Source organism: Zeus faber, assembly GCF_960531495.2.
Source record: "Zeus faber genome assembly, chromosome: 10".
NCBI classification, from domain to species: domain Eukaryota; kingdom Metazoa; phylum Chordata; class Actinopteri; order Zeiformes; family Zeidae; genus Zeus; species Zeus faber.
The window spans coordinates 1926515-1953455 of NC_137199.1; the positions used below are offsets into that span (position 1 = coordinate 1926515).

A 26941-nucleotide genomic window follows, 5' to 3' on the forward strand; every position below is an offset into this window, starting at 1 on the left:
GCAGTGCAATGCACTGCGCCACCGTGTACACGTACGTGTGTACGTACGTGTGTGTACGTGTGTATACGTACGTGTACACGTACGTGTATACGTACACACGTACACACGTACGTATACACACGTACGTACGTACGTACGTACGTACACACGTACGTATACACATACACGTACGTATACACGTACGTATACACATACACGTACGTATACACCTACACGTACGTACACACCTACACGTACGTACACACGTACACACGTACGTATACACATACACGTACGTATACACGTACGTATACACATACACGTACGTATACACATACACGTACGTGTGTATACGTACATGTGTATACGTACGTGTAGGTGTATACGTACGTGTATGTGTATACGTACGTGTAGGTGTATACGTACGTGTAGGTGTATACGTACGTGTATACGTACGTGTATGTGTATACGTACGTGTGTACGTACGTACGTGTGTATACGTACGTGTGTACGTACGTATACGTACGTGTGTACGTACGTGTAGGTGTATACGTACGTGTGTACGTACGTATACGTACGTGTGTACGTACGTGTAGGTGTATACGTACGTGTGTACGTACGTGTAGGTGTATACGTACGTGTATATGTACGTGTATGTGTATACGTACGTGTGTACGTACGTACGTACGTACGTACACACGTACACACGTACGTACGTACGTACGTACGTACACACGTACACACGTACGTATACACATACACGTACGTATACACATACGTATACACGTACGTATACACATACACGTACGTATACACATACACGTACGTGTGTATACGTACATGTGTATACGTACGTGTATGTGTATACGTACGTGTAGGTGTATACGTACGTGTATGTGTATACGTACGTGTAGGTGTATACGTACGTGTAGGTGTATACGTACGTGTATACGTACGTGTATGTGTATACGTACGTGTGTACGTACGTACGTGTGTATACGTACGTGTGTACGTACGTATACGTACGTGTGTACGTACGTGTAGGTGTATACGTACGTGTGTACGTACGTATACGTACGTGTGTACGTACGTGTAGGTGTATACGTACGTGTGTACGTACGTGTAGGTGTATACGTACGTGTATATGTACGTGTATGTGTATACGTACGTACACACGTACACACGTACGTATACACATACACGTACGTATACACATACGTATACACGTACGTATACACATACACGTACGTATACACATACACGTACGTATACACATACACGTACGTGTGTATACGTACATGTGTATACGTACGTGTAGGTGTATACGTACGTGTAGGTGTATACGTACGTGTAGGTGTATACGTACGTGTAGGTGTATACGTACGTGTATACGTACGTGTATGTGTATACGTACGTGTGTACGTACGTACGTGTGTATACGTACGTGTGTACGTACGTATACGTACGTGTGTACGTACGTATACGTACGTGTGTACGTACGTGTAGGTGTATACGTACGTGTGTACGTACGTGTAGGTGTATACGTACGTGTGTACGTACGTGTAGGTGTATACGTACGTGTATATGTACGTGTATGTGTATACGTACGTGTGTACGTACGTACGTACGTACGTGTGTATACGTACGTGTGTACGTACGTGTGTACGTACGTACGTACGTACACACGTACGTATACACACGTACGTACGTACGTGTGTACGTACGTACGTACGTGTGTATACGTACGTGTGTACGTACGTATACGTACGTGTGTATACGTACGTGTGTACGTACGTATACGTACGTGTGTATACGTACGTGTGTGTATACGTACGTGTGTGTGTACGTACGTGTGTATGTGTATAAGTACGTACGTGTGTATGTGTATAAGTACGTACGTGTGTACGTACGTACGTGTGTATGTGTATAAGTACGTGTATACGTACGTACGTGTGTATAAGTACGTGTATACGTACGTGTGTACGTACGTGTATACGTACGTGTATACATGTGTATGCGTACATGTGTATACGTACATGTGTATAGTACATGTGTATACGTACATGTATACATGTGTATGCGTACGTGTATACGTATACGTACGTGTGTATACGTACGTGTGTATACGTACGTGTGTATACATACGTGTGTGTATATACGTACGTGTATATATGTGTCTATACTGTATTCGTGTGTGTGTGTATATGTGACCCACTGTAGACTTTTTCGCATCATTTGAAAGTGAAGAATCAGAGCTTCAAAACGAGGTGTCACTTCTTCTGATTCTCTTCTGATTTGTGCAAATCAAGCAAGTATTTTTAAAGCTAGGACTTGTTAATGACAAGGGTGGGGCAAACTGTGTTTCTGAGATAATCACCTTCAAAGTTTTCCCCCCACACTTGGCCACACTTAAGCCAGCTCCCAAAATGCAAATGCATTGGAGGACCAACAGAGCCTATCTACTTGCCACATGGCCACTTGACACCCCGCCAAATGGGGACTTGACACCCTGCTGAATGGGGCAATCTCTGCATTGTTTATGATTCGCCTTACTTATATTTTCTCATTGGAATATTATCCCTGTACATTTTGTAAGCTTATATCAGTTGTATACTGTTATTGTAATGAACACTGACCGGGGGAAGGAAGGAGGGGGGGGGGAAACTATTCGACTTGAATCTGATTACACTACCAGGTTTCCGACTGATTGTTTGACCCATCAACTTTCAGGGGGCAGGCCTAGTAAATCTTAGTGGTTTGAGGTGATTTCTAAATTCCCAAGCCAAACAAATGTACTTTAATTTAAGTGGTACACCAGTACTAAAAACATAAATCTGTACAATACCAGCATTTTTCAAAATTGGATACTTAATGCTGTTAAAAGAAGGGTTTTTGCTTTCTATTGCAGACATTGCTTTCTATTGCAGACTTCAAACCACGACAGGGGTGATAACAGATATGACTGTCTTTTAAAGGGGCCCTATTATGCTCCTTTTTACACAAGTTAATATCGGTCTCTGAGGTCCCCAAAACATGTTAGAATTTTTTTGCTAGAAATACCACTCTGATTATGAATTCTAGCCATTGTAACAAACCTCTGTCATCTTGTTCCAAAACAGGCTGTTTTTTGTGGGAGGAGCAACGCTCCTGAGGCCCCATTTTTGAGCTCAAGTTCCGGTTTCTGTGAGCCAATGGCGTTTGAGCATGGCTTCCAGGTTACGTTGTATTTAGTCCATAACTTTCACCTCATCAGTTCACCAAAATCTGTTTCTGAGCAAATTTGAGGCGAGAAATTAGCAATTCAGTTGCTGAATCTTCACTGATATTAGATCTACAAGGCCTAATTTGAATGTTAGTTATGACTTTCGTTGCCATGCTCCAAGCTTTTGGGAAACACGCACCGGGACTCACACCGAGAAAATAAATACGTATGCAAATGCAAACACACTATTTTTATTAGTTTTGATTAGGGCTGCCCGCTTAAGTAGTTAGTGTGCATTACAATAAAAGGATAAACGGAAGCTTACAAAAGGCACAGGGATAACATTTCATTGGGGAATTATAAAAAAGGGGAATCATAAAATTGTCCATACACGGATGTGAACACGCTCTCTGTGCGCCCTGATTGCCGTGCCCCGTTCCTGGTGTGGGGATGGGGCACAGAAGAACGAACACGACTCATAGACTCGTTCAGATTATTTTCTGTGCATAACACATGGAGAGGGGGTGATCAGGGTGAGAGTCACAGAAAGTGTCCCACGCTGTTTCGTTCCATACACACTTGTTTAGTTCCATAAGGAGACGATATCCGATTCGACTGACATAGTTCTGTATTGGGCACAGCCCTAGTTTTGTCTGGAGAAATGCACAGCGGATCGCACGCCGCGGCCGACATTCTATGTTTTCTATTTTCTATTCTATTTTTTATTTTATTTTTAAGAAAAATTTACCGAATTATTAAAAACAAAAAACTTAGATTTCTATCCCTCTGCAGTTTCTTCAGACAGTTGATATTAATTCCTCTTTCTTTTAAAATATTTTTTTGTTGAGTTACTCAGATTGGGGGGTGGTTCTAATTCTACGGAAGGCCAATGTTACGTAGAGGTTGGCTGCAAATGTGAACGGGTTGTTTCATTACATGTTTTCTGAAATAGTTATTTTTTTTTCACAGTTGCAAAGCAGGTATCTGTATCAAAGTCAAAATTCTGATATCTTTACAACTCAATTGCCCCCAAACCGTATACACACCAAAATAAAACTATTCTGTGACTTTTCATCCTTAGGTGGTATGGTCAGGAAAAGGACTATAATGTCCTAGTCATGGACTTGCTGGGACCCAGTTTGGAGGACCTGTTCAACTTCTGCTCTCGTCGCTTCACGATGAAGACTGTCCTCATGCTGGCAGACCAGGTAACATGTACACACACACACATACATGCATACTATAAGAAAATCTACCTTTGTTGTCATTAGGAAATGTTAGCTATTAATTGGAAGACAGTTAAATGGCCAGGAAATGTGTTATTTTGTGTTGCACAAATGGGAAAAATATTATAAACATGTTAATAGGACGTCTCTCAAGCGGCTGTGCGAGTTGGACTCAATAGTACTACATAATCCTGTAAAATGTGAGGGAGGGGTGGCTGGAAAATAATTCTGTTCAGGCTCCAGGAAAATTTGAAATGTGTATACAAGTACTCCTCACTTATCAACAGAGTTCCGTTCCTAGGACCATGTCGTTAAGCAAAGTGGTCGATAAGCGAGGACGAATGTTCTTTAATAGTAAGGGTGCGTGGCGATTCCGAACGCTAGTGTAGTGAATACTGACAGACTGTGGGAATGAGATTGAGAATGGTGATGAGATGTATACAGTGTATTTATAGTATATAAAGGGTGAGCGATGAGATGCTTGACGCTGAGATGCCTTGCACGCCGCGGTATTGTATGCAGCGCAGAAAGTGTAAGTCCGAACGGTCGTTAAACAGGTAGGTCGTTAAGTGAGGAGTACCTGTATGAATAAAAATGCATTTTATGTTTTAACATGATATACAATAATATTTATTTATGCAAAACGTTGTATGTTTTTTTTTTTCCCCCTTTCAGGAATAGTTACAATTTCTGATTCTTTACTCCTTGTATTGACAGATGATTAGCAGAATTGAGTTTGTGCACACAAAGAACTTCATCCACAGAGATATTAAGCCAGATAACTTCCTCATGGGCATTGGACGACACTGTAACAAGGTAAGACACGCATGTATACATTGAACACGAAACACAGATTTGCCCTGTACAAAACTTTCGATTTAAACCGCAACTAGCTCCATTTTTGTCTTCAAATAATTTTCAATTGCGTTATATCAGGAGACAGGACATTTCAAAAGACAACAGGTTGCTGCTCTAGAAATGGAGAAATTAGTTTATAACTGCTATCCCACTGGACTTCTTGTGGTGCCAGACTTGTAATAGAATTTTGGCGATGCGTCTCTTACCCCTGGGCCACACCAGAAGTGACACGTCAACATCGCGAAAGCAGCGCTTCAGATAGGCTGCCATTTTAATCGATGTGGAAGGTTACACCAAGCAGAAGCATCATCGCGAAAGCGGCATGCCGCAAGGCTCCTGAGCCCCTCCCGTTTTGCCTCTATTCTTCTGGCCGCAAAGTGTAAACTGGAGCATAGATTCCCGTAGAGGTCCATTCAAAATATGGATTTAGTAAAAATATTTCATAAACAAGCCTAGTTTGCATCAACCACATATATGAAATTGCTGACAAACTAAATGTTTTCCCCCACAACAAAATTAAACCCCACTTATGTGAAGAAAATATAATTCCAGCAGGAAAATAAATATCATGCCCATAAATAGACTTTAGATTTTACTTCCTACTTGGGGAAGGAGTTTTATAAACTTGATTGGTCTGATATACCATACCGGTCGGCAACACGGAAGCGGGACCGTCTCCTTGCTGCTTGGAGTTGACTATGTGCGGGCTCTAGTCAAACTGACTTGTCAAGCAGTAGATTTTTGTGGTAGAGAAATCTGTCAATTTATTCATAAACTATTAAGCTGTTAATATGTTTTATCAAATGTACAAGAATATTTATTAGCATAATATATTGCATGTTTTTCTTCATTTAATAATCAAAACTCAAATAACTGATAGAAATAATCAGAAAACACTTAATTACAGAAACAGCTCAATAAATACATATGTATTGATTGTGGAAATCTCCTGCATCCTCCTCTGGTTAATGTGATCAACCCACCACTGCTGTCCCAGTGCCTTCTCCCTTGGACCCAGGGAGAGGAATCGGCACCGCCTTCCTCCTGTCAATAGCCACAATGTATTTAAAGACTATTACTCATTTAAGCGATAAAACACGTATTCAAGCCAGAAGCTGATGGACGAAATATAAACAAACGCTTAACTCAGGAACTAATCCAATTACATTAATGAACAGACAGACTCAAAATGCGAATAAAATGAAAAATATAAGGTTGACGAAAGCAAAGATTCACTTAATTCACTTACCCATTGAACATTGAGAAATTTCCCAATTTGAAGTGTAAAGTCTTGAGAATGCTGTTTACACGAGCGTGTTGTAAATGGAATAAGGAGGACCCGGAAGGAATTGACCAATCGTCAAATGGCGCACTGCTTTTGTGTTGCTGACGTGTCACTGATGTCGCTTCTGGTGTGGTCCAGGGGTAAGCTTTCTTCCTGCGTCGGTTGTTTCTTCAAATATACCTCAGAACATATAACTCATGTAGGCTAAACTTCAACCCTATAACCCATTTTTATTTTAAAAGCACTACAAACAAGACTAGTGAAGTAATGGCACTTTAATTTAAACCTGAAGTAATGTTTCAAGTATTGATACTTGAAACATGTGTATCAATAATTCACTCAAGAATAACAAACTTTGTACCTTTGTAGAGATAACATAAAAACATGTAAATTAACATCACAGGTAAGAAGGATATAAGTAATTTTTTGAACATTAGAAATATAATGCAAAATATGTTTTATACCTTAGACATTGAAGACGGTGTGTTTTTCTTTAATTTAATCTCAGGATTTACATTTTTGAACAGTGGGATTAACATTGATTTGGTAATGGTTTAGCGGGAAGGCATTTGGAAATTTTGCCATTTTGTTGCAGCCACAGTAATGGAAGTATAGTGAGGTCTGGAATTAAGGGAGTTCCCTTTCTGTACAATTCTTACAAACTAAGTGTTATTGATTTTTGATGGGCTCATTAAAACATTGCTAAGTTTAGGGGGCAGAAGTTGCATGCCCTGTTTAATTGGCTTTGTCTTACTTTGCTGCGTAAAATTAAGCTCTACTGGCTGAAATGCGTCTAATGCTGATGTGCTCATGCCGATATTCACATCGTACGTAATGGGTAACAAATCTGCTATGGCACCTGTTTACATTATCATTGTAAAAAACCCTCTGTCACAAGCAGCTGGCGGTGGCATCTCATAGATTTGCACAAATGTCAAAAATACTTTGTTTGGTGCCTTTGTCTGGCTGACCAGCCTCTGTCTGCATGCTGTATAATAATCCTATCTTTTTTCCCTTCCAACAGAGTAGCCATCCAAGATGTTTTGTTGTACCCTTGTTATTGCTTTGATTTATGTTATTTGGTCAAAGTTGTGCTCACGTTGCCTGAAAAAAATTCTGAATATTCTGTACCACTCCGTTTTGAGCCCTTGCAGACAGGCAACATTTGGCTACGCTAAAGCATGTGATGTATGTTTCCACAGCAACTACTTGAGCACCAGGCCATGTGGTTATTGAAGCTAATACTGTAGTACAGCCTTGATGAACTCTGTGCTCAATTTTTGCAGGTGTTTTTCCAGATAAATGTGTACTCTGTACTCTGCCAGTCTGTTGTTTCTACCACATATTAAATTTTTTACAAATCAGCAGATGTCTGCAATTCACACCCCATCAGTAATGCACATATCTCATTAGTAGGCTTTTTGCATGTCACCCCTTCTGATAGTCAGAAAGCCATCTGTAAGTCAACAAAGTAGATGTCGGCCTGGGGGGGATCTGGCCATGTAATCAGGTATTGGAGAGGATTAAGTTATCCTGTGTTTGGTTGGATAGGCACTGGACAGGAGAGAATTATTTTCTTCCCATGCCGCACTATATGAGAAAGGATCAATGCACCTAAAGAGACCAACTGAGAGGCAATCACTCATTCGGAATAGCTTACCATAAACTATTCACATGTTTGACAAATAATTTCAAGGTGGCAAAAAAGGTACAACCAGTTTTCGTCATTTTGAAACATTGAAGCTGCAAGTATCACTTTTAGGAATGCTCTCAAAAGCAAAGGCCTATTCCTCGCTCAAGTGAGGAACTAACCAACTTTTATGTGCTACTCTGAGGTTGGACTTTAAGTTAATAATAAATACGGGCCCTGATCAGTCTCTTACCTTCCAGTTTGCTCTCCAATGTGCAAGTCATTTTACTGTCTCATGTAACTAAGTTGATATCTTTTAGCTGTTGTAAAGGTTGGTAGAGTATCATGGCTGAATCCTAACTGGGCTGAAGTTGTCTGTCTAATGGAATTTGCGGATGTAACCTGACAGACTACATTTCTGTCTACAGACAGCTGACAATCTGTATATCTATTAACTTCAGAAAACCTTCTAGAAATTCCAATGAGTATTCTCAATGCCCAAATACACTGTCCATACACTGTTACCTTACTTTTAAAGAAAATTTGTTAATCACTTAATGTCAAATTCCAGTTAAAAATTATTACATTAAGCAATTAATATTACTCATCCACACGCTAAATGAGGCACATTTACTGTACATACAAGAATTAATTGGGGATGTTGGTGGCATCCAATTTGTTGACTAGTATCCAAATGCACTGCTGCTTTTAATTTTGTTTTCTGAATATTGCACTAGCATGGGAAAGCATTGTCCCCACGAAGCTGTTTTTGAAGTAGTCCTTGTATGCCATTGTTTGTATTTAAATTAAGTTACATTTTGTGTGTGCAAACCCCCCTGGCTCTAAGAGCTTTACAAACACTTATGTTGTAGTTGTATGTTGCAGTGTTTCCAATAATGAAACAGAGTTCTAATATTATAGTCACCTGTATATGTTTCATATGTAATGCCTCAATTGTATGTCTGTCTGAAACAGACACAGATTCATCATGAGAGGAATGGGTTTGATGTGAACCTGGCTAAAGATGGCAAATAGTCATAATACTGATCAATCACTATGGTTGACATTAAATTTCTGTTGGTTTTCAGTGGTACTGGCGAAGTCCCAAGACGTTTCGTACAGGGAAACTAGAAAGCTGTTTGTCCTTCCCCTCCCGCAAGCTGCATCACTCAGACACTAGGCAATGGTGGCTGCAAAGCACTGAAGATTTGTCTATTGTCAAATATGCATTGAAACTGTAACAGCTCCCTTTTAAATGCACTACGCATACAGGCAACAGTTAAAGATGTTGGATTTATTGGAATTTTATGTTCGTATAATTTTTAGGTTCACGGATCATTCTGTGAGTAAATCGTGCTAGAGTTTCCGATGATTCACTGTGGAAAAGTTTAAGCTTAATTATGCCTTAATTAGTCCAGAAATGGAAATGTTCAGAAAATATTATCCTGTTTTAATCTTATATTTAAAGATCACATTGTTAGTAAACAAGGCTCAAAAATAACAAGCATCCATTTACAACTACAGTTAAGTCAACAGTGTTCTGGAAAATAACGGTGCGGTCAGCTGAGGTGAACACTATATATATATATATATATATATATATATATATATATATATATGGAGTAATTACTTCTATTCATGCTGCCGTCATTTAATTGGGAATAAAAGTAGTTTAAGGGAAGTTCCAACGTGAAGATTGGTTTTACTGACCCACAGTTGTTAATAAATACTGTATATCATAATGCAAAGCTGTCCTTAAGGCTTACTAGATGCCACCATGTGTATTTGTGTGGGTGTGCAACTTGTCTGTGTATCTGTGTCAAACTACATACATTATACTACAATTTTTTTTTTTGTATTTTTTATTTTTTTTTATTTTATTTTTTTTCCAAATATCACTGCATTAATGGACACTATCTTTAATATATATATATATATATATATATATATATATATATATATATATATATATATATATATATATATATATATATATATATATATGTGTGTGTATATATATATGTCATTACAGCTTCTACGTGTGGACGCCAATGCCATCAAGTAGCACTACAAAGCATTACTTATTTTTATATAGGTGCATATACTGACTATTTTGATATTATAATTATTTTCTACTCTTTATATAGTTTTATCAATGGGGTTCTACAAACCATGTTAAATGTATGTTCTATCTCTATCTTCAGATTTCGGTGCATGAACGTTGATACATCACGATTATACCTGTAGTAGTTTCTGAAAAACATTCTACTATTTGTTACATTTAAAAAAATGTGTTTTCTTTCCTTCCCTCTTACAATATTTTATATTTGAACTTCCCTTCAGCTCTTGGTTCACTACGATCATAAGTTTTTTATATGGACTATCTTGGTTACCCTTGCGCAGCCTTTAAACAATGTGTCAGGAACGAGCATAGTTTTACCTATTTGTCACACATCTCATTCAGATTCTGCCTGTTTTCTACGCCAATCTCTGACCTTAGAAAAACATACAGATACAGTATAAAACTCTTATGGCATTTTTGATTGGGAGAATCTGGTTTTGAAGTCCTCTTTCCTAGCTCCATCCAGTTAAGTTGCACAACTCAAATCTGCTCTTTTATCACTATCCCTTCAGCTAGAGATCTATTAGCGGAATTGCGCTGTTTAGCTGATTTTTGGAAAGGCCCACCTTTCTGGTTGTTAGTAGTGGATGAAGGGCAGCCTTGGGCTCTCCCTCTTGCCCCTATCTATCCATCCCCTTTGAACCACCCTGCTCTTTTTGGAGCCGTGGTGTTGCCTGTCTGCGCTGGCCTTCTCCGGGACTGTTTGTCTGCCTATTAGTCATAGAATTAGTATGAGTTGAACTTGCACTTTCACTTAACTCCAGGTATTTTATGGCAAACTTTATGAAGAATGGTTTTTGGGTTTGTTTTTTTTTGTTGTTTTTTTGGGGGGGGGGGGGGGGGGGGCGGGGGGTGTTCTATAATTTTTCCCAAGATCAAATGGCATGCCGCGGGCAAATTACCTGTGCCACTTGGAACACCACCTCTGTGCCTAATACATGTCCTGCCGTGGATGAAAGTAATCAGTGCTAGTTCTACTCATACTAAATGTTCCTAAAGGTGGTGAGAGCCTCTGTGTTGTTGACCCCTGCCCCTCTACTGTCTGCCCTAGTGTTTAGACTCTTCAGTGGGGAAGAGGAAACGAAGCTTGGCTGTTAGCTCTGCTCAGGATCCGTCTTTCTCAGGATTAAACCAGGTGTGACCTTTACCACAACACCAGTTGCCTCACCACACCAGTTGCCGCTTCGCTTCCATTTCTAACTGTACAGTGGGAGAGTTACCCACACCATCACCTGTCACCTTGCTTCAAATCACCTATATATATCATTATGCCGTCACATTTTGGTGGGAGAAGCAATCATGCTCTCCTATCTACCTCCTGAAATTTGCTGTAACGCATAAGACATTGGAGTTGATCTTCAATTATAGCCCAGTGTAACCGCTCATACTCCTTCCTTAAACTCTTTTGCCTCCTTTTCTTGAGAAAAAAACGATAGCTTTTCATCAATTGCTCTAATGGTCCTTTTGCCTTTTGTATAAGAGAGGAAGGTTATTTGCCTTTTGTATAAGACAGGAAGGTTATTGGCCAAAAGTTACAAGGACTATGAACACCTACAGCATTATACACAGCACTAGAAGTCTAGAATGGCCATTGAACAACCCATGTCATGTTCTACCTTGGATAATGCCAACTCCCATTTTAAAATTAAGAAATGTCTTTATTCATTCTTAACAGAGTTGGCGCCTATGGGCGGTGACCATTTAGAAGACCTAACTGTACATTTAAAATAGCTGCATAGTTTTGTATGACCAGCACTGCTGAGCTACTTAAGAGACAACTAATGACAGCTGGATTTTAAATGTATCCAATGTTTAAGTTCAACTAAGAGCCAAGTTGTTCTTCTGGCTAAGAATGTTGTTGTTTTTTTTTTGTTTTGTTTTTTTTTGGGTTTTTTTATTTATTTATTTATTTTTTTAATCTTTGGATTCATGGAAAACTGCTACCGCTAAAACTGACACCTGATGTGTGGTGTTGAATTAGAGAAGTAGCAATAGAGTGCAAAGGGAAAAGATTGTCTATTATGGGGAAAAAAAATTCATAGTCATTTTTGTTTTGGTATTAAAGCGTAGATTATGAAGTGAGCCCTCAGTCTGTTTTATTTTTATAATAAAACACTTGGATGAACTGTAACCAAAATCCCTGGACCCAGTTGACTCCACTCCATGTTTGTTTGAAAAACATTGAAAGCCAATGTGCACATTAAGGTGTGAGAAAAGGTAACAGGTGGATACTGATGAAAAGGACAGTGGATATCATAAATTCCTCTCACAAACCTACCATAACTTTGGGAGTTCTTATCACATTAGCTCATTGTGCATTTCTGTTAAATCACTGCTTCCACTAGCAGCACACTGGTGCCTTGAGTCGGCGCGGCTGGAGCTCCTAGGTTTTACTTATGTAAGATTGTGAGAGATGTCATAGCACTCATTTGAGCCAATCAGATGCAGTGACTGATGAAACCTGCATGTAGACTGAAAGGCTTTTTGGCTACTCTTTATGTTATTAATTCGTAAGCAGGCTTTTGTACTCCAGTCGTCACACTGTATGTAACTAGCTTTCATCCCAGGCTGTCAATCTGTCTCGCTATGCATCTTGTTGTAGTTTGTATGTTTTAATGGTCGTCCGTGACATGAACACAAAGATGAATGATGGCCAATTTGTGTGAGTGAGGAAGTGTCGAAAGGTCATTGTGCCTTGAAAGCTTTTGGCCCTAAGATGCCTTTTTTGAATTGTGAAGCTGTGGTGTTAATCGTCTTTAACATTTAGTCTAGACCCTGCAGATCGCAAAAACTTGATGTTTGACATGCAGATATTGGACAGTGTTATCTTAATTGACAATAACTGGACTGTTGATGGTGGTTTTAAGGGGGGGGGGGTGTAGTTTCTACAACAGCCTAGTAGCCTTACTAGCTGTTGCTCGTTTCCAGTCATATTAACCTTTGTAATAATTGTCAACCATTCATGATTTGTTTCTGTACATATTAAAGCTCTTATGAAGACTTTTTCACCTATAGTGAAGTCATTCAAGTGTTTAACAATTATCCAAGCACCTGTTTGCTCAAGTAGGACTGCACAATGTGGGGGAAAGTCAATTTGTCTTTTTCCCCAATCATTTTATGCCTAGTCTAATAGTCTAATACCAGACGCACTCCTTATGAAGAGGCATTTATTGATATTGAACAATGGAGGGTAACAAAACAGACAATTTCTCTCAATCCAACTGATGAAAATGAACCTTATTTGCAATTTATTTGATGCAATGTATCTAATATTGACTCAAAATTCCCCTTAAATTTAGACGGAAACATAATAAAATTGTTGATCATAGGATTATGTAAAAAATGTGGGGAGTTGTGGCGGGTGTGATTTTAATGCTGATATGGCATTCATTTATGGTAGCTGTACTGAATATTTTCATATTGTGATTAAAAATTCAGTAAGCAGCTTTAGCTCAGACTTTTGCCACCAGGGTTCATTATATCTTATACAGAAATAACATGGCATGGCTGTGTGGATTCCTTTTTTAAAGGTTTTAACTGATGGTTTAAAGTAATTTATTTATTTATTTATTTATCTCTGCCAGCTATTCCTCATTGACTTTGGTCTGGCTAAGAAGTACCGCGACAACAGGACACGGCAGCACATCCCCTACAGAGAAGACAAAAACCTGACGGGTACAGCACGCTACGCCTCCATCAACGCACACCTGGGCATCGAGCAGAGGTCTGGCTGCACTACAATAAAAACACACAACACACTTTAGGATGATCTATATAGAGATATACATGATCACACATTTTCTTTTTTTGAGGGGGGGGGGGTTCTTATTCGTGACTTGCTTATTCATTTACGAATCTTGTTCGTTTATTTATTTTGACTTCTGTTTGTGTGTTTTTAATTTAGTCGCCGTGATGACATGGAGTCACTAGGCTACGTGCTGATGTACTTCAACAGAACCAGCCTGCCTTGGCAGGGATTAAAGGTAGACTGACTTGGCCCGTACCACACTTTACAGCTACACCCATTTTAACCATAGCTGCAGCCATCTCTTCAAAGCTCCTTAAACATCACCATAGCAATGTCAGTCAAAATTATGCCAAATCTGATATCTAACAATCACCTGCATGCACAACCCTTTTTAACAGTGTAACATTTTTTATATAAATGTTCATAAATGTAAATGTTCATTTTAATATAAACATTCAGGCCGCCACCAAGAAGCAGAAATATGAGAAGATATCGGAAAAGAAAATGTCTACCCCTGTAGAGGTCCTCTGCAAGGTGAGAAGACCTTATTACCTTGCTCATGAACCAAAATTTTGCGCACTAAGATGCAATAAGCCACATGTATTGATTACACTGGTGATTGTTTCTCTAGGGTTTCCCAGCAGAGTTTGCCATGTATCTGAACTACTGCCGTGGCCTACGCTTTGAGGAGGCTCCCGACTACATGTATCTCCGCCAACTGTTCCGCATCCTGTTTAGGTATACCCACAGACCCAGTACATACAGGGGGTGGAACTAACAGAAAGGCCACAGTATTAAGGAGTTGGGCTAACTTTTAAGTAATTAATCATAAATACTAATGCAGGCTAGTGGATAAATGCCACAAAATACAGCTCAAATATGACCAAATAATTTCACCAGAACCTCTGTGGTCCATTCTCAACATCAGTTACATGTTGTGAGTTTCTCAGAGCTGAAATTTATGGCAGGACTGCCATTTGCAAAACCACTTGTATCCAAGTCTATCACAAAAAGATGCATAGCCTGGTGTAAGGAACACAAAACCTGGAGGCTTGAACAATCGGGGGGGAAAGTAATCTGGTCTGAGTCACCTTTCATTATATTTCCTACATCCAGATGGGTTTACGTTTAGAGAAATCTATATGCCTTGACAATCGCTAAGAATGGTTAACTTTCCCACTACTTACAGTTCATGACATTCTAAGATGGATTGTTCTGTAGGCAAAGGGTGCCCCTTCTCCTTATGAGGTCCTTGATTTGAAATTATTTGCTCTGTGCGTAATTGTTAATTGCTATCAATACCACACACGATAAAGAACTTAAATTAAATCATAATCTGCTAGTCGAAGAACCAATTTGAAAGTTTTGCCAGCATTCGCAAACATTAAAAGTTTTGTCTTTTCACTGTAGCTTACCCTTAAAGAAAATCAAGACTGCTCAGGGTACAGTATCTGCAGCTCACTGAAAAGTTGAATCAACTTAGAAAAAAGCAACAAAGAAATTTTATAAGAAAGTCTGAAATTTGCTTTTGTGTGTTAATAAATTGTAATTTTTTTATTAATAAATTATTAAATTGAGTTGAACCATATTGTCAGACAGGCAAGAAGCAGTTCCCTTTACAGCATTGGTAAGATGCCAAGTTTTGACGCGTGCATGTAAATTGTGCAGTGCTACATATGCAGTTCTGTCCAAATTGTATAAAATATGTAATACATACAAGAATCATAATACATATAATCATAAATAAAAAGTTGTTTTTTCTGGTGTGTAGCATGCATAATATGGTGTCTTTGCAACATGTTAAACATGTGACCTAAAATCAACAAATACAATTACACCTAATAGATTAAATGTTCTTTCCTAAGTGTAAAATTAGGTCTTCAGTCATATTTGTTTTTTGATAGAAGGTCTGACATCAAACATTCTATTACTTAGAAAAGCCCTGAATAATAAAAGCTTCTAATTACTGTAAAATTGTTTTTAATCTTCTGGTGTCTTTATCCAGGACTTTGAACCACCAGTATGACTACACGTTTGACTGGACTATGCTGAAGCAGAAAGCAGCCCAGCAGGCAGCCTCCTCTGGGGGCCAAGGCCAGCAGGCGCAAACCCCCACAGGCAAGCAATCTGACAAACCCAAGCCTAACATGAAAGGTTAGTAGCCAACAGCCAAGCGACGTTTCTTATGGACACCAATTGCTTATTCTCTATATCTTAAACATTTATTTGTTATTTTGTATTACAGTAATTCTCATTTTTAGGGGTTTACCCAAACAACGTCCTCTAGCATACGCTGAACAAAATAATTGGATCATATTTACATTCATAAAGTCAAAGTTTCACAATTCTTATTATCCATCCAAACACCCTGTTGCTAGTTTAAGGAGGCACCCCAGCAAAACAAAGAGCCAAAAAGAAAACAGTTAAATGTATACAATTGGTCTGTCTTGCAGAAGAAGCAAAGACGTCCTTGGGGAATTTGACTACTAACTTTACCTGGCTAGTCTGTCCTGCTTTTGGGGATGGACTATGCATTCATGCTGTTTTTAATTTTGACGGCCACACTGTGGTTCTCCAACAACTTCCTCATTAACCTTCTCTTTATTGGATGATTTAGTGAGACTCCTTGTAATTAATAATGGCATTTCTGCTCTGACAAAATTACTTTTCCATTTCTTGTTACTACCTCCCAGTGCCATATGTTACAAGTCAAACAAACCATAGTCAAACAAAGACACATTGTTGACACCATAATACTATAGAGTATACAATTCTTTCTCAAATTAATTTGTCATGAAAGAGGCGGAAATGCACTGGATGTGCCGCACAAGCGTGTTTTTTAATATTTCATTTTATGACTCCTAGCTTCTCTACCAGTAGGCCTATATGGTGGCACATAAGTTGTGTGAGTGTAAAAACTACAATGCCCATTAATTATTACATAATTTTTCTTTCTCACATATAGTTTGTATGTGTACTGTATATTTGTAGTTGTTTTTGCAGCCAAATGTTGGCCCACTATTAGCATGCGAGCTATGGCATGCAAAGCCTTCCACAGAACATAATTAATTCTCATGGTTGTCACAGTTATTCCCTTGTTAACACCTAATGTGATGGCGTCATGCAAATGTGAGTGTCACACGCTGAAATATCCTGCGTGTTGTGCAGCATCATAATCACACTCATGTCATCCAGTGCATTGACCTTCTGTTATCCGTTGAGGTGTCAATAGTGTCCGTTCACTAGGTTTGCCCAAATGTAAGTAATGTATGGCCCTTGTCTGTTGTTATCTTATATTTATGGTCTAACAAGACAACTAACAATGGGCCTTTCATCTCTGTGTCCTATTATATTATTATTTCTATCTATGTTTTCTCGCTTTTAATTCATTTGCTATATTTAGAATTTTAGTATGTAATTCCTCCTCTCCAGACTTAAGTAAGAAGTATTTTTTTCTGCATTATTTTATTTTTTATTATCTGGGTAAAATATCGTTTACTGTAGCCAACTGCCAAAGAGCTAACACTTACCAATACCTGTGATTTTGTAATGGTCAGAAAGTAACTAAAACATGTTAAGTAAATATAAAATTCAATAGGTCATCTTACACTTTAGAGTGTGAGTGATGCACTGTGCTTTTTTTATGCCAATTTGTGACTTAACAGCATTGTTTGATTCTGTCCCTATAGCATCGTAGCTGGGTGGAGCAAGCCCTGGAGCAATATCTGGGAGCTGCAGTCTGGGCACAGGGGCTTAGCCTTGCTTTTTGAAATGATAAAAAATAAACCAGAAAAATTTTCCGCCATAGATTTTCCCCCATGTATTTTTTGCCCAAGTGACCTCAGTGAAATGTGACAAGTGATTTTACTGTTGGCAATTAGATTGTCTCGAATCTACCATCTTTGTTTTATTATCAAGATATATATATAGAAATATAGGGCAAATATTTCTTGGGCTATGGTTTGTTGACTCTTCTAACCATAGTCGGGATGAAGAAAAATAGATGACTGGTAATAAACTTTTTGTAAAATCCACAATTAGACATTAAATGCAGCAATTATAAGTCAGTAATTAAAATGTTTTTTTTACAGAAAAGTGCACCTAAACATGCCAATAGTTTGTGGGGAAAAAAGAACAAAAAAAATGGTGAACTGGTTCTAATAGTCTTGAAAGTCTTAATTTATAATCAAAAAAATAATTGGCAGTTAAATCACCTGCAAGTGTGCACAATCCACTTTTTCACCAAATACACCAAAAAAAAATGCAATTTGTAGCTGTTGGTGTGGAGAGAGAGATTGCAATTTCCACGGTCTGTTTTTTGTAAATATACATTAGATTTTTTTTCTGTTTTTTTTTCCCCTTTTCCAGGTTGTCCTTGAGGCAGCCAGGTAGTGAACAGCCTGTAGATATCTGGCTCATTTCCACAGGGAATTGTACCAGTAACCTTTTTTTCATCCACAGATGGATCACTTGAAGTGCAGCTCTTGTTACAAAAGGCATTTGGGAGAGCGCCACGCAAGATTTGGTTATGCAGATGCTGTATCCTGTAATCAGGATTTCAGTGATTTGCCGACAGTAGGGCACGTTAAGATGAATACATTTGTACTGAAGAGCTAGGATTGTTGTGTTGAATACAGTAGACAATTGGTCTGTGCTGTACCTTAATTTTGACAGTAAGACTCTCTCAATAAAAAAGGGGCTTTTACTTCTCTTTACAGCTGAGCCCTGTCCAAATTTGAAAACCCTTTTTGCCACTAAAATGGATGCATTCTATCATGTATATGATCAAAATATCCTATCAACGAATGTATTTGAATCCCCTTGTCACGAATCCAGGTAGTTGTCGGTTTATTGACGCAGGGACAAACTCTGCACAGCTTGGCTAGGCCAATAATTTTGGACATGTCGCCACCACCACACAAGTAAAATGGTAAAAATCACTTAATGACACAAGGATATTATTACCCACACACAAACAATTCTCCTACTGTAATATAAATTGTCCAAACTGGTTTCAGCTCTGAATCAACGTGCCATCTGTTTGAGAGCATGTGCGGTCTATGTTTAGGGGGCCTAATTTAAGAGAACCTTATAAATGTTGCCCTATTAACAAGTGTTATTGGCGGCTTGGTCTGCCATCGGCGGTTTTCGACGCAATTTTTTTTAACTTGGTGTGTTTTAATTTAGTGTATTGTATTTGTATTTACACACACAAGTTAGTCACCAACACAGTTTTTAGGTCCAATACAGCAGATATTTTATTTGACTGCCATCCATGCTGTACAAATTCCATGGAGATGGGGTATGGTGGTAGGTATGATGGTAGGATACTCCTTTGCGATTGCAACTGCAATGAGAAACACTTCTAGGCTTGGCTAGATTAGGCCTATTTCCCAATATTCAACTGGGGGGTAAAGGGGGGAACTCATAGGGTTGGGTCCTGCAAGAATATTACTATACTACTACTATAGTATTAAACGGGCCTCTGGGCTGATTTATTAAAGACTTGTATCAATAAGCTCCAGCGTTACGGTACTGTTGATTTTATATGCATTTGGGCTATATAACCTATTTCTAACTTGTAATAAGATTAAGATATTAGTCTGAGAAGCATTTTCCTCTTATCACAAGAGACTTCTGTCCTCTCTCCCGCTCCGTCACCGGTGATATGCGCGAGGGGGCTGGGGCCGGCTCCCTCTGCTTGGCTCTTACACAGGCACGGCAAACGCAGATTGCGTCCCGATCGGCCCCTCTTCATGCGTAATGCGCAGAAAATAAAGCAGTGTTAATTCTCTCCATTTGTTTTAGCTTTTCTCTTAAGAAATAAAAAAAAAAAACGATAAGCGTATCGTTAAAGTACCGGATCAATAAGCAGTATCAGGAGTAGTAATACCGTTCGGGGTGTAATCTACTGCTCCAATTGTGCTGGGCATCCCATCAATGCCATGGAGCTCCCTCTTCACAGCTGCAGAGGAAGATCTCATCCATTATCAAGGAATTATATACATTCAGGCATCAGCCTTATGCCATTTGGGGCGGCAGGGTCAGAGGCTTTTTAAAATTCTATTTCACTCTACTTCCCCAATGTCCCTGTAGCCGGGAAACCGATAGTGTGGAGGACTTGGACGTAAGGTGGGAGTGGTTGGTCAGGTGACTTGAGTTGCGCCTCCAGGTTATTGCATAAATAAAGAAGGTCCCCTCTTAACAGTCAAAACCACATCATCAGCCGTGGCTCTTTCTAAGTAAACAGATCCCACCCCCAAGGCACAAGCAACGGTATCCGAAGCTAAATCTGCCATTATCACAGCTGCGAACACCAATGGAGAAAATTACTATGTGGTATCAGATAACTATTCATAGTAAATATTTGCAATTTTGTATTGCATAATATTGAATATTAGCCTAGTTTTACTCCTGCAGTAGTAATGCTTTAAATGCTCCTTTCCCTTGTGCGGTTCAGTATATTATCAATATTTATCTTTTTAATCATTAGCCAGTATACAGAACTATAATTGATTGCGCCTGGCTTTCATATAATTGGAGCACATTACACAACCGGCTATTCGTTGATTGCTCTCATTCTTATTCCCAAGGGTTTTCATGTTGTTCAAATTTACAGTATTCAATTGCCCCTGTAAAAATGTATCTCCAACATGTAGATCAATATAGATTAGAGTCAAAGAGCGCTCAGAAATTTAGACTGGCACTGGTATTCTGGTGTATTCCAAAATGCACAAAATTAAACACATCAAGTTAAATGCCTTTTTTTTTTTTTTTTTTTTTATTATATCCAATTGTAACTCCATGGATGCATTTCCATATTGGTTTCTTCAGTTCAAAGTGAAGTGCTTTTGTGTCTGTTATTTTTGGATCTTTAATCAAATCCGCATGCTCATTCCCTGTGTAGTTGGCCTTTTTTTGGCAGGTGGGGTGCTTTTTTTCAGGCCGATACAAAGGGCGGTTTTAAGCCAAGCTTGATTGGGAGACTGCAGCTATAGCTCCTTGGATATAGATTGAACATTTATACCGTTATTTGTGAATTTCTACGATCTATCTATTCGTCTAGAATGTATGTGTGCAAAGACATCACTATAGATTAAAAAAATGAACCCGATGAAACACAATGTGACGTTTTATTATCAAGTTCATGTTCCTTCTGGCTCCCAGTGACCATTTTGATGCGCCTTAGGCCACGGATCCCTAAATGATTCATAAGGGATATCAAATGAGACATTATTGTGCATTCTCTAACATCTTGTAAATTAAAGTGAAGTTTTAACTGTTAATCGTTTTGGCGGGGGACCCTAACCCTAAACCCGGGACCTCTTGATGGACCCCTGAGGGCTTCTGTTGTTAATATAGCAACTATTTGCTGGTGGACCCAAATTAAAAGAAGGTACAAAAGCATTACACACAAACATCCATGTTTCCTTTCTGTTTGAAGTTCTCTCACCTTCCACTAACCTGTTGTACAGCAAGAAGACGCGTTTGTCGAGCCATCAGTCCTGTGTCTTAGTGTTAATCGATGGCGCTTAACCTTGCCCCCTCTCTCCCCCTCTCTAGGTTTCTGAGCGCTGTCGGGAGTTGAAAAGCCGAGAGCGGGCGTGGCTTCCAGCGTAGCAGCAGAACCGTTGGCGACTAGGACCACTACTCACTCAGCGAGCTTCTCTCTCTATCTACCCCGCCTCCTCCTCTTCACCCCCCCCTCCCCCGGGGGAGGGGTGGGGGGAAAAATGACAAACTATCTCTTCTCCTTCGGTAATTACTCTGTATGTAATGGATATATAGATATACACCTTGCCATGTCTGCAGCGGTATCTATATATTGGTATGTATATACAATAAAACTCTCCACTTTGAAAGCAAGGAATGAAAGGAAAAACAATGCTGTTTAGTTTCTGGATGTGGAAGCGGTGGCTGTCCGCTCCACACCCTGTCCTTTTATTTTTATTTTCTTAATCTCCTTTCCTCCTCTTCCCCTCAATTCCCCTCTGTCCTTTACTCACGTCACTTTTTTTCTGACTCATCCCCAAGGCCCTTCTCCTTACGATTAAATCAAAAGAATATATATAACCTCCCCTGCACCCCTCCCCCACCCCTTTCTGGTGTCGTTCATCTGTTTTCATTTGACCATATCCCTCCTTTTCGATCAAAGTGAAAAAGATATAGTCAGACCTGTTGACTCTTTTTTGTTTGTTTTCTGGAAAGAAAGAAAGATGGAATCCCTGGGTATTTGCTTTTTTTTTTTTTTATAATTCCAAATTGTTGGAGTTCTATTTCTCTTTTTTCTTTTTGATTTTCTTTCTTTTTTTTATGGTGGTTAGGAGTGTGCGGCCGTGTTAACGTTGCAGCTGACAGCAACAATTTATAATAGAGTAATACTCTGGCTCTCTCCCTTCTCTCTTTAGAGCTCTGCATTGTTATTATTATTATTAAATCTGTTGTTACAACTATGGTCTTCTGGAACGGTCTTCTAAATGCCAATAAACAAAAACACACACACACACTGACCCAAACAAGCACAGTTTCTTCTCAACCGGCGTCCCGAGCGTAGAACTGGAATAGATGCGGAAAGCGGGGCCACATCTGAACGTTCCTCAACATTTTGTGTCTGTTAACGGATGTAGTGATACATTCGTTGTATTGAGGTTGTATCTTATTTTCATATGACACTAATAGATTTATTTTGTTTCTTGCTCATCGTCCTCTTGCCAATAGTCTTTTGGATTCCTTGTTTGACCTGGACCGAACCGGATGGTACGGAATTGACGTCTGTCCATTTTCTCACAGTGGGTTCCCTTGGTCTGGCCAATAAACCATAAAGGATTTTATGTTCAAACCAGACTAGAACACTAAGCCTGTTCATCTTGGTCTTCTCTTTTTAATAGGCGTGTTTTACTAATTTTTGGTTTTTAGCAGTACTAATCAATGGAAAGTCAATTCTTTGCTATCGTATTAATTTCTGAAATTCAGAATGGGAATTTAATTGCATCAGGTGCTTTTCAAATAACTACTCTTGGTAAATCAGTTCAGTTCTCTCCTCTGAACAACCTGAATGACTTATGGTTTTCAGTGTCTTTGTAGGCCCTCTTTAATTTCTTCTCTAGCATCTGTTAAATTCATTTATACATGATACAAAGATCACTTACCTTGTTGGGAAGATCGTATAAAGTGATTGGCCAATGGAAGTTTCGGTGAATACTTTTACCTTGGGTTTGGCAATGTAACATCTGCTTTGAGACCTTTTTTTAGGCCACCAGTCATGAAAAGGTCCTAATATAACCTAGGAGGAGATGAACTGGAGAAGCTCATATAGTTTCTAGTAACTGAACACAGACGAAATTCAAATGTACAAACGCCGTACAGAACAGTTTAGCAACGTTTATTTTTTGTTTTCATTATCGGGGATTCAAGATTGTGGTTGGTTGCCATAGACCATACAATATCAGAATATTTGAGAAATAAACCTGCCCTGTGGGAAAGATTTTGACTATTTTTTTCTTGGAAATATGTCCTAGACCCTATAGTGGAAAGCCTTCACTCCTGTTGATCATCGTGAACTGGGAAATTATACAAGTCCCCCTATTTTTCTATTGCACTTAATGAAGCCCAGTCCTTAACGTACTGTTTTGACAAATAACAGCCGATAATTCTTTTGGTAGCTCCATGCATCAGCCAGAAGAGAATTCTGATGGTTGGATTCTGGGATTAAAAAAAACTAAATTCAGATTCCAAAGTTCTGTACTAGATGAAACCGGCTTAAATGTGAAGAGGAAACTTCCATAGTGATGGCAGGTATAGCTGTAATATTTTATGGTTATCTTCCTTTAACTTACCACACCACTATGTGAAATATTAAAACATCTGGTTACTGATATGTGCGAAGCCATTTCATACATTCAACACATTGCTGGATATTCTATTTAAGTAATTATAATAGAATAACAGTTTATATAATTCAATAACTTTCATTTTGCTGTACATGTTTTCCCTGGGCTTGATCATGTCATTTATTTGGATTATCTTCAGTCATGCCGCTCCTTTAAGCTTTTTAACTATCTCTGCCTGGCGACCATTAAGTGTTGGGTGGAAAATTATTTCCTAATTATTGGCCCTTATCCTTATCACAGATTAAATACTACGGAACCCTGTCCTATCAACTCTTTGAGATGAACATGCTCTCGAAATGGACCACTACAAGCATTATAAATAGCATGACAAGATGCCCGCTCATTACGTTGCACATTAAAACATTTCTAAATGTTCACTGTGTCTCACTGCAACCTTGAATTGACTGTATACTGATCAATGCTTATTGGCCACCCTCAATAATACAAGATTACAGGAATTGGAGCTTTTGCCATTGTGGTTCCTAGGCTGTGGAAGTCTTAACCCTCATCGTAGACATGCATGTCAGTTTCACACTCTAGTCAAATGTGCTTCACAAATAAATGTGATTGCCTCTGAGCTGTTTTGGAAGCGTTCACTCACGTGGCACATGGGGGGACTCTCCAATCGCCCTTGACCAAGGCACTGGAGTTGGGCCCAGGTAGAGTATTCAAGAATTAGTTGGAAAAAAAGTGGAAAAAATACGCCCTTCAGTAGCCTATATGTTCAAGTTTGCCAATAGCAACTTCAGCAGGAGTTAGTCAAGTACTATTTACACTGAGTTAAATATTCTAAATATATTCGTATGAATAAATAAATATTCTAACACAGAATATAGATTTGCAGGGCAGCAGAGTTTTTTAGTTTTTTTTAGTTTGGAGCTTAAGCAAAGTGTTTCAAACCGGAGTACACTTTCACTGTATTTGATCATGTTATTTGTTCAAATAGTAGATCTGTAAAGTGAGAGAAGCAATAAAAAAAATCGACATGTGTTGTTTTCTCAAACTTATCTTAAATTTAAGAAATTAAATCTTAAATTTGCAGTTAATACGTTGTCACTGAGGTCACTGCTCACAGGGAAGGAAGACGAGAGGCGTTTATTTACAAATGAAATTATTAATTTGTGGGTTTTTAATATGTAATACGTATTATTGTATTATTATTTTTTTAAATCCAAAAAAACATCCTTAGTGTTTTTTCCACCACATTTCAAACATAATGGGCTTTTCAGGTTGGTTAATATGGAGGACCAAATCGTAAAATGAAATAATGAAATCAATAAATTTACAATTTTAGTTTTAACTAGTCCATGGCATTCTTTTGTAATCAAGAACCACTTACAATAACTATATATATATATATATATATATATATTTATTTTATACTGTGTATTGTGTCTGTGTGTGTACCCTCCACTCCCATGCATTTGGCATCACCTCTCCCTCTGTCTTTCAATCAAGATATAAGGGCGGAAAAAAAGATTGATGTGAGATCTGAGATTCTATTAAAAAACTGATGTCTGCAGTCTAAAACTCAGGAACCTGATCAGTCCAATCCAAACTGCTTCATTGGGTGGGTATCGACTCTCAGTTTAACAGCTTCAACATCAGGAATCGTCCAGCTGGAAAGGGTTGTTTTAACATAAATAGTAAATTCTTTGGCAATCAGCGAAGAACCGGGAAATCAGAATGCATAGTGGATTTTTGAACACATCACATGAAAGGATAGATTCACAATTATTTAAACCTAGGCCTTATTAAAATGTGTAAATTTTTTTCACGACATCTGAACCCCTAAAAAACAGGGAAAAGACAACATTTTGTGTGATTTAGTATTTATTAGATTGATTTAAACGAGGAGATAAAATAGAAGATAAAATGATAATGTCACAAGTCCACTCATACATCTACATATTTAAGTACATACATTTTGCAATGGGACAAACATTTAATCTTTGAAAAAAATCTCTTTCCAAACTCTAAATGTTTTCGAATTGCGTGTTCAAAACTATGATGTAGTTATGGAACTGCACATACACACAATAGGTAATAAGGGTTTTTGAAAGCTGTTAAGCCTCACCCCCAAGAACAGTATTTCCAGGAATCCCCCTTTCTTAGGCACAAAAGGGATTCCTGGGAAAACTGGACCCCGGAAGTAAGGAGGATGTAGTGCCGAGACGTACCCTCCACTGTGGCCTTTTGTTGAGAACTCCTTTTGTCGTCACTCCACAGCTTTAACTTGCACATTTTCTACCACAATAAAACTGTGTAGCTACTGCTTGCTCTCCCCTCCATCCTGAGCTACAGTGCTTCATCTCAGACTACCAACTGACCAGAGATGCAGCACTGCACCCCGGGTTACAGGCATTACGATATGTCTCACCGTTAAACTGTCTGTTGTGGGTTAGGGTTAAGGTTAAGGTCTGGTGACATAACATAATACATAACATTAACCATTCTAGACATATTTACTAAACCCATCTCTCCTCAGGTAGATGTAGATAGGTCAGATATGTTGAGGAAAATGTATTATGCAGTTGAATTGAAGTCGCTGCAACAACAGCTATGAGTTTCACTTAAGCACTTTCTTCACCCGGGAATAGAAAGTCTAATATTCGCATAACATGCCCTCTTCCCTCCAGAAAAACAAACAAAAAAAGCAATAACAAAAACACTGCAGCAGTAGTTCTGCACCATACCTTTAAATGTTTATCCATAAAATCCCCTAGGAACAAGAAGAGGAGGATATGTGTATGAAAAAAAATGTATGTGATTGTGTGCAGAAGGCCAGCGGAGATTAGAAGGGAGTTGGGGGTTGGGGCAGGGGAGGGGGGCTAAACAGGAAATAATTGTAATCCCTAAAGACTTGATTAATGTTAACATCCTTTGCCCCGCTTGTTACTCTCTGGACCTGCCCTCACCAACGCAATGTCATTTTGTGTACGAAGACTATGAAGGGAAAATGTAGACTGAATATTACCATCGGTTAACTATAATAATCACT

General features: G+C 38.7%; 1 protein-coding gene across 4 annotated transcripts in view; it reads left to right on the forward strand.

The window, feature by feature from the left end:
- Window positions 1-23927, forward strand: part of csnk1a1 (casein kinase 1, alpha 1) — a gene marked incomplete at its 3' end in the record, with an annotated part of 38482 nt that extends 14555 nt beyond the window's left edge. The window contains exons 3-11 of one of the 4 annotated variants that reach the window (XM_080008604.1): window positions 4263-4389; window positions 5125-5223; window positions 11354-11437; window positions 13887-14026; window positions 14207-14285; window positions 14510-14584; window positions 14682-14788; window positions 16056-16204; window positions 21614-23927. In XM_080008604.1, the coding sequence (XP_079864730.1) occupies window positions 4263-4389; window positions 5125-5223; window positions 11354-11437; window positions 13887-14026; window positions 14207-14285; window positions 14510-14584; window positions 14682-14788; window positions 16056-16204; window positions 21614-21621 (868 nt within the window). Of the gene's footprint in view, window positions 1-4262; window positions 4390-5124; window positions 5224-11353; window positions 11438-13886; window positions 14027-14206; window positions 14286-14509; window positions 14585-14681; window positions 14789-16055; window positions 16210-21613 lie in introns of those variants that run through there. The other 3 variants (XM_080008606.1, XM_080008607.1, XM_080008605.1) reach the window with 3 other exon arrangements.
- Window positions 23928-26941: the final 3014 nt, after the last annotated feature.